The 16,827-nt window shown below is 33.6% G+C and overlaps 1 protein-coding gene across 1 annotated transcript; it reads left to right on the plus strand.

The window, feature by feature from the left end:
* The first annotated feature begins 16,149 nt into the window (after window positions 1-16,149).
* Window positions 16,150-16,551, plus strand: LOC114410632. The gene has a single exon (XM_028374588.1). It carries the CDS (start codon window positions 16,150-16,152, stop codon window positions 16,549-16,551), a length of 402 nt encoding a protein of 133 aa, XP_028230389.1.
* The last annotated feature ends 276 nt before the right edge of the window (window positions 16,552-16,827 follow it).

A 16,827-nucleotide genomic window follows, 5' to 3' on the forward strand; every position in this document is an offset into this window, starting at 1 on the left:
GTCTGATCCAACCACAACAAGCAGTCGGGCTCACAGAGAAGAAGAGAAGACGCGCTCGCGGAGAAGAAGAAAACAAGCAGCAAAGAAAAGAGAGTGAGAGTGGTTCCGGAAGAGGAGGAAAGCTTTTTTAAATTTTTAAATGAAGAGAAAAATGACCCATTCAATAAATTGCTGGGTGCACCTAGCGGCAAATTTACAAAGGAGGGTTGGTTTTAGAAACAATTTACTCAATGGGGTCTCATTTATAAGAAATTACGGGGGGGTTCGTTTTCTACGTGGGTGCCGCCATTGACACTGGCGGGAAGCTTGAACCGCCAGTGCCAATGGCGGGATAGGGGCTGACTAGGAGAGAGGGGGAGGGGTGCCGCCATTGCTGCTGGCGGGATGGGAGGGGATAGGAGAGAGAGAGGTGTCCCGCCCTTGGAGCTGGCGGGATAGGAGAGAGAGAGGGTGTCCCGCCCTTGGAGCTGGCGGGACAGGAGAGAGAGGGTGTTGCAGGGTTGTACCGCCAGTGGCGGTTGCGGGACAGGGGGAGAGAGGATCCTGCCACTGGGTTCTGCGGGATAGGCTTGGTTACGTATTCACATGTTAGCTTTGTTTCTGAAAAGCCTGCACCTATGTTCACGTGAATGAAGGCTTGGTCTGCACCTTGCAATAGCTTTCAGGTTCTGAAAAGGCTATACTATATAGTATCTTAACGTTAAAAAAATTTGAACGTTGGGGGTGGGGTTTAAGTTTTCAGCTATAAAAAAAATTGTTGAACTCATTCTTTACATTTACACAGCTTACTTTGCTTTCTCTTTCTTTCTTCTTCTGGAGTTTGAGAGATTATTGTGTTTGTGTTCTTCTCTGTATTCATCTTTCAAGTGTGCTTCAAGTGCCCTTAAATTCCTGATATGTATTTTCAAAGTAAATATGCTAATATATATTATAAGTTTAAGTTAGTTAGTATTAGCATTAACAAATATTCTAAGTTAGTTAGTATGTAAATAGTAGGTTAGTTATTATTAACAAAAGTTCTAAGTTTAAATTAGTTTGTATGAGTAGCTATTGTGTTATTATTTTTTACTTATTAATAAATATTCCAATGTTAGGTTAGTTAGTATGAAAATATTATTTGGTTAGTTAGAATTAAAATTTTATTTAGTTATTGTTATTGTATATATTGTTAGATGTTATTTGGTTATTGTATATAATATTTTAGTATTAGTAGTAATTGTTATTTGGTTAGTAAGAATTAAAATTTTATTTAGTTATTGTTATTGTATATATTGTTAGATGTTATTTGATTATTGTATATAATATTTTAGTATTAGTAGTAATTACAGCATAGCATAGAATATTATTATTAATTTTTTTTATCAAAGAATGAGAATTTTATTATGAATTCTAGAAATATCTGTAAAATAAAATATATTCTAACTCAAGAAATATAAAGTTTTCTAAAATAATTATTCTTTCTTATCAACTTGTTTCAATTATTTTTGTAAATTTATTTTATTTGTGTACTACATATGTTGTATAAAATCTAAATTAATTGTATTCTTAATTATTCGTAGAATTAAAATATATGATGCAGGGGTTGACAAACTAATTATTCTTATGAGTTTTAAATAAGAAATTATTTTATAACTTAATCTCTAGTAAAAAAAATTGTATGAGTAAGTATAATTGAAAATAATATTATATATTTGTTTAGTTAGTATAAAAATATTACGTGTATATATATTTAGTTGTTGTGTATACTCTTAAATTTTATACATGTGATATTAGCTTTGTAGTATTAGGTATATATTTAGACGGATGATAGTTTAGTCTAATAAATATATATACATGGATGATACTTTAGGATCAGATAAGTAATATTAGATTTTTTAGTATTAGGCACAAGTTAATATTATCTTTAGGTATATATTTATAAATTTTAGACACACCTAAATTTTTAGTTTTTGTAATATTAAATATTTGACACTTAAATAAATAATTGTAATATTAGACACTTGACACACGTAAATCTATCTTTTTAGTATTATAATTTTGTATTTTAAATAAATGAGATCATAATTTAATATTATTTGAGTTAATTATTTTTTAGTTAGAATGGTATATATATTATTTGTTAGTTTTAATTTGTACGTTAATATTATTTGTTTTAGAAAATTTAAGTGATTAAATATATGATACATTGTACATTATTATTATTATTTTTGTATATATATTATTGAAATGATTTTTTGCATTTCAATATTAGTTTGTATTATAAATAATTTGTTAGTCCATATTTTATTCAATTATTTATTTGTTAATAGTAGAAAAAAAATTACTAATAAATTAAAGTTTTCTTCACATGTATTTTAATTTATGTATAGAATATATTAAAAATTGCCGAGTTTGATTTTTTACAAATTTATTGTTATATATTTAAAGTTTACTAATAAATTAAAGTTTTCTTCACATGTATTATATTTTATTTTGCAGCAGCAATGGCATCTTCATCATCATCTTCATCACACATTAACATTAAATCTGGCCCCATCGATACTGATGTATTATGGATGCAACCTAAGCATGTTTCAGAACATGTTTGGAATGGGGAAGAAGAAAGGAAATTGCATATCAGACGAGCTGTTCCCACGTATCAAGGGGAAGAACAAATTCCAGAACAAATTTTTCCTTTTCTTCAACAATCTGGTTTCGGGTGGATTATCAAGATGGGTTTCTTAAAAATAAATGCCTCACTAATTAGTGCTCTGATAGAAAGATGGAGGCCGGAAACACATACGTTTCACATGAGATGTGGAGAGTGTACTATCACTCTACAAGACGTCTCTGTGTTGCTAGGTATAAGTGTGGATGGTTTACCATTAATCGGTCCAACAAATCTTGATTGGGCTGATTTATGTGAGGAATTATTGGGAGTCAGACCACAAGAAGGTGAAATTAAAGGTAGTGTAGTTAAATTAAGTTGGCTGGCTCACCATTTTGATCAAATTAATAATGACGACGACGAAGAACAAGTACGAAGGTTTGCCCGTGCATGGATACTGAGATTTATTGGAGGTGTCTTGTTCGTTGACAAAACCAGTAACAGAGTTTCGGTAAGGTACCTTCAATTTTTACGTGACTTTGAAGAATGTGGCAGATATGCATGGGGAGCTGCCGTACTTAGTTTTCTATACAGAGAGATGTGCAGTGCCACCGATTATAAAACTAAATCAATCGGAGGTATGTGCATCTTACTACAATTGTGGGCATGGGAACGATGTCCCACCTTGGCTCCAAAGAGGACTCCTTCCCACATAGAAAATACACCACTAGGGCACAGGTCAGTCATTTTTAACAGCGTCTTTCATTTTAATAGAATAAATGGTTTTAGGGTATATTAAATTTTATTTTTTGTAGGTGGCTGCGACGTGGAAACCAACATATCGGCAATGATGATGTGAAAGTTTTTCGTCGCAAGTTCGATATTATGAAACGTCATGAGGTAAGAACCATGCTATTGTATTTGTAAAATAAAAAATTATATGTCTTATTTTACTACAATGTTCACAACTATGTTGTTATATGCAGTTTGTGTGGGAGCCTTACCCATCAACCGTTATGTCATTGTTGCCTCCCGTTTGTTTAGTCGGAAGTCTCGCGTGGTACGCGGTGGTGCCACTAATTTGTTTCCAAGTTATTGAGTGGCACCAACCGGACAGAGTCTTGAGACAATTTGGGATGCAACAACCAGTTCCAGAGTCTCCTTCACAACCCCTAAACATTCATGGCATAACATTAAAGGGGAAACATGACGAAAATTGGGGGCAATTGTTCGCCCCAATGATTCAGCAGTGGAATAATCGCCATGCATTTAGGGTCGACGCTTATCCCCGACAAGAAGGCCTATTGAGTTTTAACTCGGACTACATGGTCTGGTATAGGCGAAAGACAAAGATGTTTGTTGACCCAGAAAATGCAAAGACGGCTACATTGGTATTTTTTACTTTTATTTCAAATTTTAACTTGAACTTTTATTTAATGATGGCCATTAATTTTGTTACCGTTACAAATGCAGGGTGAAGTTGCGGAGGCATTACAATACATGGTGTCTCCTCAAGGGAGGAAAACATGCACATTTGATGATCTCGTGCCTTATGTGGAAAAAATTACAATTTTATCCGAAGAGCAAGAGAGAGTCACTGAGCCAGTGTCACATGGTCCCGCATCAGAGCGTCAATTTCCCGCACAACAGTTTCACATGCTTCAATCAAGTATTGAAACTCAGGGGATAGACAGAAGAAGGGACACTGTTGAAGCGGAAGAATATTCCCAACAAATGGCGGAGGGTGGCCATGGAATGTATTACACGCCACAAACATTTGCTGAGTATCCGACACAGATGTATCAGTATCCTTTTCAGGGTCATGACACTGATACTTCTGCAACCCAGCAATCGTTCGGTGGTTTTGCGGAAACACAAGCTCAATTTTCATGGCCCACAATGACCCCTTCACAGCAATATCATGGGCCAATTCCAACACCTAATGCCCCGTTAGGAACACAATGGAATGTACCGGGACAAATACCTAATACGGGTGACTTATTCGGTGTTGATTTGCGTAACGCATTTTTTGTGGAGGCTGACGAAGAAGAAGCGGGGAGGCATCAGGGCAGAAGAAATCCTGATCGCCAAGCACGAAGATGGGATCGACCATGTGGCACATCCTCACGGCATCACGGACACCAAAATGAATGATTTGCATGTCTCCGTTGATTAAGGCTTTGTTGTATATTTGTAATTTGACATTCATGGCGTAATGTATGATATTCAGTTTATTAAGGCTTACTTATGGATAGAATTTATGTCGCGTATCAAACTATAATAATCAATGAACCCTAAACCAAATAACAAAGGTAGCCAAAGGGAAAAAACTAATGTTTCTAAGTAACGATGAACTTCAATGTGAACTAAACCCTAACCCATAAAACATAAAAAGTATCCCATAACCCTTAAAAATCCTAAAATAAAAACCTAACCCTAACCCCTAAAAATTAGCCCTAACCCAAAAAATGTTCAACACTAAACCCTAACCCAAAAATAAAAATAACCTAAACCTCACCCATAAAAATTAGTCCTAAACCCTGAAATTTTCATAACTAAACCCTAACCCTAAAATAAAATAACTAAGCCTAACCCAATAAAATAAAAACTAAACCCTAACACTAAAATAAAAACCTAACCCTAACCCCCTAAACATTAGTCATAACCCTAAAATGTTCATAACTAAACCCTAACACTAAAATAAAAAACCTAACCCTAACCCCCTAAACATTAGTCATAACCCTAAAATGTTCAGAAGTAAACCCTAACCCTAAAATAAAAAACCTAACCCTAACCCCTAAAAATTATTCCTAGCTCTAAAATTTTCATAACTAAACCCTAACCCTAAAATAAAAAAAACTAAGCCTAACCCTATAAAATAAGAACTAAACCCTTACCCTTAAAACAAAGTAATTTTATTTCAACTTCTAAATGTAATTTTATTTCATTAGAAGTACACATTCAAAAAAAAGTTATTTTATTTCAACTTCTAAATGTAATTGTATTTCCCTCAAAAATAAGAACTAAACCCTTACCCTTAAAAAAAAGTAATTTTATTTCAACTTCTAAATGTAATTGTATTTCCCTAAAAAATAAGAATTAAACCCTTACCCTTAAAAAAAGTAATTTTATTTCAACTTCTAAATGTAATTTTATTTCATTAGAAGTACACATTCAAAAAAAAGTAATTTTATTTCAACTTCTAAATGTAATTGTATTTCCCTAAAAAAACAAGAACTAAACCCTAACCCTTCAAATAAAAAACTTTGCCCTAACCCTAAAATGTTCAGAACTAAACCCTAATCCTAAAATACAAACATAACCGTAACCCCTAAAAATTAGCCCTAACCCTAAAATGTTCAGAAGTAAACCCTAAACCTAAAATAAAAAACCTAACCCTGACCCATAAAAATTAGTCCTAGCTCTAAAATTTTCATAACTAAACCCTAACCCTAAAATAAAAAAACTAAGCCTAACCCTAAAAAATAAGAACTAAACCCTTACCCTTAAAACAAAGTAATTTTATTTCAACTTCTAAATGTAATTTTATTTCATTAGAAGTACACATTCAAAAAAAAGTTATTTTATTTCAACTTCTAAATGTAATTGTATTTCTCTAAAAAACAAGAACTAAACCCTAACCCTTCAAATAAAAAACTTTGCCCTAACCCTAAAATGTTCAGAACTAAACCCTAATCCTAAAATAAAAACATAACCGTAAACCCTAAAAATTAGCCCTAACCCTAAAATGTTCAGAAGTAAACCCTAACCCTAAAATAAAAAACCTAACCCTAACCCCTAAAAAATTAGTCCTAACTCTAAGATTTTCACAACTAAACCCTAACCCTAAAAACAAAAAAATCTAACCCTAACCCGTAAAAATTAGTCCTAACTCTAAGATTTTCATAACTAAAATGTGTTATACATGCGTTATACACCCTAACCGTTATACATGCGTTAGCCCTAACCACTAAAATAAAAAAAAAGTAACCCTAAAACCTAACATAAAAAGAACTTAACACGAACCCCTAAAAAATAAGCACTAAACCCTAAAATAAAAAATAAGAACTAAACCCTAACCCCTAAAATATAAGAACTAAACCCTAACGCTTAAACCAAAAAAACTAACCATATCCCTAAAATATTAGAACTAAACCCTAACCCCTAACAAATAAGAAGTAACCCCTAACCCCTAAAAAATAAGAAGTAACCCTAACCCTTCAAATTAAAAAAATTAACCCTAGACCTAAAATAAAAAACATAGCCCTAACCCATAACATATAAGAAGTAACCCCTAACCCCTAAAAAAATTAGAAGTAACCCTAACCCTTCAAATTAAAAAACTTAACCCTGGACCTAAAATAAAAAAACTTAGCCCTAACCCATAACGTATAAGAAGTAACCCCTAGCCCCTAAAAAAATAAGAACTAACCCTAACCCTTCAAATAAAAAAAATTAGCCCTAATCCCATAGTTCTAAACACTAAACCCTAAGGCTTAGACCCTAAACACTAAACCAAAATACTTAGACACTAAACCATAATGACTAAGTCCATAGTTTGTCATTGTAGATAGTTAAAAAAACTAAGGTAGACAAAATACTTACACACTAACGTTTCTAACTAACGATCAACACCAATGTCACTCAACCTCGATTGATCCACTCCATTTATTTCAACTTCTAAATGTAATTTTATTTTATTAGAAGCACACATTCAACAAAAAGTAACTGACGATTTCATTAAAGACCAACAAGTAAATACATTGAACAAAACCTAAAGCAATACAAGTCAGTCATGTAACATACATAAATCAATTAAATGAATTACTCCCACGGTCAGATTGCATTGGACATCAGCGCCTATTGTGCCTTTCAGCTCCACATCTACTACATTTTTGTCGGTGGTCAGATGGTTCGACCCAATCCATCTCATTCCTTATCCTTGTTGATTTTGGCCGACCTTTCGCACGAATTGTAGTTGGGTCAGGGATTAGTGTCCATGCCTCATCAGAAGGAGGAATTGCCGCTTCATTCCCAAGAGGCCACCACTGTGCGGAGTATGCTTTTAAGATGTGTTCATTGGTGTAAACAACATCTATATATTGGTAGTAGTTCATGCTCACGTAACCACAAGCTGCAATAATGTGTGAACATGGATAATGAAGCGCAGAATACCTTCCGCATTGACAATAATGGCCATTCAAGTTAACTGCCCATTTTTGTCCGCCACGTTGCGTTATAGGATTGAAGGTCTCCTCAACTTCAAACCTTGTCGAGTGGATATCGTACACGCGAACGATGTGCGAACAAGCTTGTTCTTGATTTTTCCTAAGTTCTGTAACAAGCTTAGAACATTAAACTTGGCCTTCTCTTAATTGTCTTTGGGCTTGGCGACCACGATCAACAAAGTACTTTCGGCACCTACTATATGTTGACTTGACCAACGCTATTATTGGAATGCTGCGACAATCTTTCAACACCTTATTCACACATTCTGATAGGCTGGTTGTCATGTGATCATATCGTCGTCCAGATGTATCATAAGCCATGCTCCATTTTTCCTTTGAAATGCGATCAATCCATCTTGCTATGGCTGGACTCAGTTGACGAAATTTTTCTAAGTTTTGATCAAACACATGCTTGCAAGGAGTGTACGCTGCATCAAATTTGTTATCATCAAAAGTTGTACGTAGACATCAAACTCAAATTAAATTAATGTATAAAATCAACCTTACCCAATTTCTTGAACATCTCTTTTTGTTTCGCGTTGTTGAATTTGCGATTGAAATTGCTGGCTATGTGTCGGACGCAGTACACATGATAACCATGGGGAGGTTGCCAACCAAGATGTTCGTTAGCGACAACAGACTTTATACTCGTGTGACGATCAGATATTAGAAAAATTCCATTCTTATTTGTGACGTGTTCACGCAAGTGGGCCAAAAACCATGACCATGCTGTTAGCGTCTCGCCTTCGACCACGGCGAATGCTAGAGGAAGAACACCACCATTTCCATCTTGCGATGTGGCCATTAACAGGGTCCCACGGTATTTGCCGTATAAATGTGTGCCGTCAACTTGTATGATTGGCTTACAGTACTTAAAAGCCTCTTTGCATTGACCAAATGTCCAAAATACTCGATGAAACTGACGATGTTCGCGACTTACCCTATTACCAACAATAAAATCGTCATGTAGTATTTGAAAGTATGAGCCAGGAGAATGATTTTGCATGTGTGTTAGCCATGACGAGAGTTTCGCATACGACTCTTCCCAATCGCCATATTCAATTGCAATCGCCTTTTGTTTGGCCATCCATGCTTTTCTGTATGAAACCTTATAGGAAAATTCACTATTTATCCTTTCTTGAATCAAAGAAATTTTTATTGATGGATCTTCTCTGATCATGCCTGTAATTCAAATACTAAAATAAAATTACAAATCAAAATAACAAATAACACAAAAGTAGGATAATATGAACATAAAAAATGTACCTACTACGCAAGTCGCAATTAAATTTGAATCAAGCTTCTCATGTTCTTGTGTCATAGTCATATTTAGACATGTGTGCGGTCCACCCCATTGTGTCACTTTCCATGCATCAGTTTTTTTGGATAAAATTGCCCTCATATAAAAAGGGCAAGGAGACTCTTCGGTGTTGTTGGGGCAACAAACGATATATTTGTGTGATTTCGTTTCAACAACCTTAAAAGTTTGATGCACCTTCATCACATATTGTTTCAGTGCATTTTTTACCGTATCTTTACTGTCAAAATCCATGCCAACATATAATTCTTGTCCAACATTAAAAGTCGTTGGCATGTCCAGACCACAAATGTCCTCCTCGTCCGGATGACTCCAATTGATATTATTATAATGCATAGCATCATTCCAAAATGGATTTTGAATTTGTGGTACACCTAATAATTTAAAAAAAAAATCATGTAAAGAAACTACTCCTATTTAGTTACCATTAAATACAATTCTCATAAAAAGATAGATGTATTCAACTAATTTTGTATTTCACAAACATTTACCTTCGGTTGGGTGAACAATTGAAACTGGTTCAACGATGTCAGTGACTTCATCGTCTGTATCAGATATTCCATCATCACTATCATCTTCATTGAACGACTCTTCAACGTATGAGTTAGATGCAAGGTAATCGTCATCATCATCATCTTCATCATCATGTAAATTACTTATATTTCTTGGCAATTCCGATTCATGATGAAATACATTACGTCCACATGACGTAACAGAATTTGCAGCATGAAACATCGAACCACCAGCAACATCCTTTTCTACGTACAATTCTAGAACTGACATTTGTTGTTGTTGTTGAAAACTTTCGATCATAGTTTCAACATCTTCGTCATCACAAATTTGCAATGCAACATATTTTCCTGAAACTAAAAATCTACAACTTATAGTAGAAATAATTTCATTATTTTCTAACTTTACCTTATCTCCAATTTTTTTTTTCAAAGCATTGAAACTAATTCCGCGTTTAATCTGAATGGCCTTTTTACTGCCTTCAAATATTACACCATCACTGTCTTCATATACTCTTCCATTGAAATACAACACTGTAATAATTGAATTCATGATATACCTACATCATCAAAATTAATAATAATTAATCATAACAATAGGAGTTTTAAAATAAATAATTACTCATACTAATTTTATAATAAAAATTCTAATTAAAAAAATTAATTCACTTAAACTTTGCCTTCAAATATTAGTCTAACAAATAAAATCATTACTTCAATTAAATATCAAATATTTATTTGCTTCCTCTATTAAACTTAAACTTCACATTCATACTTTATTCTAAAAAAAAGTACTCTAATTAAATAATTTATGGAAAATTCCTCAACTTCAAAAAAATTCCAGACAAACACAAAATGGAAGGGTTATAAATGAAAGGATTACACTTAAAAAAATTTCAGACGGAACATGGCCAACACGCCTAGGCGCCCCCATATTTGTATCTTCGAAGTCGTTTTTCAGTACTAATTAACGAGAACAACTTACTTAACTCAAATGACATATATTCGGTAATGAAGGATATATCATATATATATACATATGACAAAATTAGTAGGAAAGTATACTATCTATATATAGGAATGGAGGACACAGATAAATAAGGCGTAATTTTTCCTCCATCTCTACTTAATAGTCTCAATGGTTAATTAATTAAATTACATGCGCGTATATGTAAGGCAAAAAATACTCGGTGAACAACTAATTTGAAACTTAGTGAGACAAGGAGATAAAAGAAATATATACAATTCAAGTATAATAAATAATATGATATATGTGATAAAAACAAAGAGATACAAAATTAGTGAGTGTTAAAGAATTAATTCAACTATATTTTTTAATTTTCTGCACTAGTGATTGCTTGGAGAGAAAAAATATTCACCTACTATTTTTCGAAAACTGGACAAGTATTAGACCTGATCTAGTATAAAATAATCTAAAAATCCAAGTAAACTTCTTTTATGATTATTAAAAATCAATAAATTACTAATAAATATAGTAACGAAAAATTGTTATTCCCATGTTAGTAAATTTAAATGACGGGACTTTTAAAATTGGTAATATTTTTCTTATTGTTTTTATAATTAAAATTACAATTTATTTTTGTTAACTTATACTAAATTTTATTACAAGTAAAATAAAACTTTGTACTCAGACCAAACAACAAAATACTTAAGAAATAGCATGTAATTATTTTTTGTCTTAAATTAAATTATATGTCAAATAATAATTCAGACGCAAAAACCATTAATAAAAAGGCTTACAAATAATTACTACTAATATTTTTTAAATTTAAAATGTAATTTACAAAATTAATACACTTAAATTTGAGCTTCAAATTTCATTCTAACCATAATATTTGTTACTTCAAAATAAAAAATTTGTACATCATAAATAAACAAAATGAAAGAAAACTTTAATTAAATAAATATAAAACATCCTTACTTACTATAGAATCAAACTTCAAAACTGCTTCTTCCTCTTTCACAATACTCTCTTCGGTCTCAAATTTATGCAAGTGCAGAGTGTGATTCAAGTTTGCTCTATTTAAAGAATTTTTTTAGCAAAAAGCAACGTACGCAAATTTATACACCATTATTAAAGTAACTCTGTATGGAAGTCACCTCCTACATGCGTAACTGATTAAGCTGTCATGCATGCATGTGATTTCTGATTTCTCTATCCAATACAGTGTCCTATTCTCCTCCCTAGTCTGCATAAAAAAAATTCAATGCATGTGAACCGTAGCTGCATCAGGCTTGAGTCTCATCATTCAGCATCACTCTCCAAGCTTCAGTCCCATCAAATCTATGCAAGTGGAGTGGTTTAAAATTATTATTATTATATAGAAAACTGTATGTTTGATTTATGGGAAAAAAGTGTAAGAAGAGAAAAATAAGGAAGGAAAAGGAATACAAAATATATAAATGCTTTTTTTTTCAAATTGTATGATAAGAAAGAAATAAAAGATAAGAAAATTAGTATTGTTCTCTTCTTGTTTAGTTGTATAGAAAGAAGAATAAAAAATGTGTTTAAAATTATAAAAAAAATTAAAACAAAAAAGATAAATAAAAATGAGAAAAAAATTGTTTAATTTGTGCATGAAAGAGTATATTTTTTCTGTTTTCCATCTTCTTTGAACAGAATAATTTTTAGTTTATTCCCACAAAAATGTTTTCAGTCTTCTAAATAAATAAAAAGGTAAACGATGAAAAAGATACCCTCACCTTTTTCATGATTTGGCTTTTCCTACTACTTGGACATTTTGGAAAAACAAACATTATTATCTCTCTATTTCTCTTTATACGTGTGTCTATATGCATGCTGTATATAATAATATGATGAAGATGTATTAAATGAAAAATGAGAAAAATTAATTTTAATCATTACATTATAATTATAAAAAGTTGATGCTTAAGATTAAAACTTCAATTTTTAATACATGATTATCAAAGTGAGAGAGCAATAAAAATTTACATTAGTTAAAAAACACTACCTTACGTTAATGTGTTTGTGTATGCCATGTGAGTGCATCATCATATGCCACAGACCCCTATCCCGCCAGCTCGAAAGGCGGGTCTTCTTTGCCCCTATCCCGCAGAACCCAGTGGCGGATCCCTCTCCCCCCTGTCCCGCAACCGCCACTGGCGGTACCACCCCCTCTCTCTCTCCTACCCCGCCAGCTCCAAGGGCGGGACACCTCTCTCTCTCCTATCCCCTCCCATCCCGCCAGCAGCAATGGCGGCACCCCTCCCCCTCTCTCCTAGTCAGCCCCTATCCCGCCATTGACACTGGCGGTTCAAGCTTCCCGCCAGTGTCAATGGCGGCACCCACGTAGAAAACGAACCCCCCCCCCCCCCCCCGGTAATTTCTTATAAATGAGACCCCATTGAGTAAATTGTTTCTAAAACCAACCCTCCTTCGTAAATTTGCCTGCACCTAGCATGTCCCGACTGCTGCTCAGGATAGAACAGTTAGAAAACCAAGTAGTGGCCCAACATGGACAATCACAATTTTAGAATATTTTTGTATGAATACATGTTTTAAAAAATGTTAAAAAAACATATCAAATCCATCAATCAATACAATTATCTTTTTTTTCTTTTCTATTTCTACATTCAGTTTACTTGCTTTCAAATTTATTTATCTTTAATCTCATATATCTCCAAATCTTTGGAGCAATTCACCTTTAATCAAGTATTTTTCGAAGTAACATGAGACCCCATAATAATTGAAAGACAAGTTAATTTTCCCTTTCGACTCACAAATCCTTTGATCACAAGATTTAAATTTTGAAATTGTGTTGAAACAAAAATTAACCGAATTGCATTTGACTAACCTTGTTTATTCACTCGACAACAAATATGAGCTACTTAAATGGATTTTGGTTCAATACTTGTGGACGTGTTCGATCTTCAATTCTGCATGTGGGCTATTGTTTTTGGCAACCCTTGCTTTAGTTTTTTATTGGCAACCCTTGTTTTCGTCCCTTAAATAAACCTGTAAGACAAAAATATTTAAGTAAAGTTAGCGAATCACATATGTTACGAAAAATTAATAATGTTTCATTAATTTTCATGAATTCAACATATGATACATTGACAAAGTGACATTCATTAAAATGTCCAATAATTAGAAGACGATGATATATATGAAGGAGATGAAGGCCGACCCCTAAAGGAAAGAAAATGCCCAACTTTATAATATGGATAAATTGACCAACACAACATTATAACGAGTTTTGTAGTCTAGGTACGTAAATTTTCAAAATGGCCATCCATTTATCATTGGATACTATTGTGTCCTTGTCAACACACAAAAAGTTAACCACTTGTTCCTTTATGCCAAATAGTTGAACATAGAATATGTGCCACCCGTGAAAAGTTCGTCTTTAAGCAAATCATCATAACGTATTAGAGGCCAAAGTTCCTGATATGATGAGGTCCAATTATTTTAAATATCTTTTGTTAGAACTATTTTTTCTATGATTTGAAGATAAATTCAACAAATATAAAGATCATAATTTGAAAGCAAAATGAGCCAACACTTTATACTTAAGATACAGCTTTGGAGTGATGTTTATTTGAATGGATTATCTAATTTTTGGGCTAAAGAAATTAACACCAATACATTTTTCTTATAATTATGGTAACTTTTTCATTATCATGATTTTATTAAATTAATGTAAATATTTATTATAATAATAATGAAAATAAATTAGACATCATCTTAAATATTAATATAATAATAATTTATGATGATTATTATTTATTTTCTAATTTTCTATAAATTTTTGTACTTAATTTTATGTAATTAGTTTTGGTGACTTTTCATTTATTGTAGGTCAGTTTCTTTTTTATTATGATTTTAGACTTTTTAAACCATTATGATGATTACTGTGGTTTTATTTCTGGTGGAATTTCAATGCTAAATGGGAATTTAATTCTATGTGAAAGTTTAGAGGCAAGTTTAGCCTATAAATAGAAATCACTTCGTAGCTTTGGATGTAAGTTGAATTGGAATAAAATATGAGTTTTCTTCTTTTATGAGAACTTCCCTTCGTTATTGGACAAAGAACTCAATTAGATCTTATAGAGATAACTTATGCATGACGATCAAACCTATGACTCATCTCTCACATTCTCATCTATTCCTGGAGTGTGACATTAATATTCTTCCCTAAAAGAAATTATAAAAAAATAATAAATCCAAATTCTTCAATGCTATTCATTTCGTTTTTGTTTTCGTATCATTCCCCACCCTTTGTTAAAAGGGTAATTCAATACCTCTAGTATGTAATCAAAAGGTTTACTGGTTAAACTTGTAAATAGGCATAGTTACTGTTGCCTATAAATAGACTCAAATACATGGTTGATATAACTTCTCAATAATACATTACATTTGGTGCACAGTTTTGCATGTTACTTTTTGCACATTACAGAAAGTTCTTTCCTCTGGTTCTAACATTTGGTATCGAGAGCAAGGAATTCCAGGGAGACTTTGTTGCAAGAATGGCTCTTAACACCGAAAGCTTTGCCACCATCCTCCCCATCCTCGATGGCAAGAATTGGGAAAGATGGTGCATCCAGATGAAGGAGATCCTCGGCTACCAAGATGTCATGGACATCATGGAAGAAGACTACCTAAGCCTTCTTGAAGGGGCCACGGAGGCGCAGAAAGCTATCCATAAGGAGAACAAGAAGAGGGACTGCAAGGCAATGTGTCTTCTTCACCAGTGTGTGGATATTCCTCATTTTGAGAAGATTGCAGGAGCTACAACTTCTAAAGAAACATGGGACATTCTGGAAAAGGGAAATGCCGGTGCAAATCAATTAAAGAAAGTAAGGTTGCAAACCATGAGGCGTCAGTACGAGCTAATGCAAATAAAGGATACAAAAAAGATTGCAGATTTCTTCAATCGGATTATCAAGCTGACGAATTCGATGAAATCGTGTGGCAAAATGATCACAGAATCCACGATTGTTGAAAAAATATCGCGAACTCTAACCCCAAGATTCGATCATATCGTTGTAGCGATGGAGGAATCTGGAAAGATAGAGTCCCTGAAGATCGAAGAACTTCAAGGATCCCTTAAAGCCCATGAGCAACAGCTCAATGAAAGAACCACTGAGAGGCACACAAATCGGGCGTTGCAAGCACAAACTCAAAGAAGAGGAGGAAGCAGTGGTAGAAGCTACAACAAAACACGAGGTAGGGGTAGAGATCCAAGATCAAATGCTGGAAAGGCTCCTCAACAGCAAGAACCTGAAAAACATGACTTAGAGCAACCTGAATCGTCCAATGGTAGAGGAGGGTATAGGCAGTATAGAGGAGGAAATAAAAGATTTGATTGAAAAGAGGCTTAAATGCTTCAATTGTGGTAAAATTAGGCATTTCTCTGCAGAATGTCAGGCACCAACTCAGAACAGTCCAAGAGGAGATAAGATCCAGAAGCAAACTTGGCAAAAGGTGAGGATGTTGATGTAGAAGACAACACCTTGTTATTGATGATGACAACAAATATTGAGGCTGGAAACGATGATACTTGGTATCTTAACTCAGGATGCTCCAATCATATGACTGGACATAAAGAGTGGCTAGTGAATTTTGATATGAAGAAGAGAAGCAAGGTCAAATTCGTAGACAATAGAGTCATTGAAGCAAAAGGAACGACTAGTGATGTGCTTATCCAAAGAAAAGATGGAGGCCAGGCCTTGATAACAGAGGTTTTGTATGTTCACACAATGAAGAACAATCTGTTAAGCATTGGTCAGTTACTGCAAAAAGGATTCAGCATGAACCTCCATGATGATACAATGGAGATCTTTGACAGAATGCAGAAGAAAATACTGAAGGCCAAAATCTCAAAGAACAGGACCTTCCAAGTGAAGCTAGGAGCATTTGATTCTTAGTGCCTAAATGCAGAAACCAAATCAGATGAGTCTTGGCTTTGCCACATGAGGTATGGACATCTCAATTTCAAAGATTTAAACCTTCTACATGCAAAAGATATGGTGTTTGGTTTGCCACAAGTTAGAATCCCCAAATCTGTTTGTGGCCATTGCATGATTAGCAAATAAACAAGAGCATCCTTTAGCAACTACACACCCATTAGAGCCAATGATTTACTACATGCAGTGTACTTTGATGTTTGTGGACCATTTGAGGTTCCCTCTCTAGGTGGGAAC

The sequence above is a fragment of the Glycine soja genome, chromosome 4 (genome assembly GCF_004193775.1).
Source record: "Glycine soja cultivar W05 chromosome 4, ASM419377v2, whole genome shotgun sequence".
NCBI lineage: Eukaryota > Viridiplantae > Streptophyta > Magnoliopsida > Fabales > Fabaceae > Glycine > Glycine soja.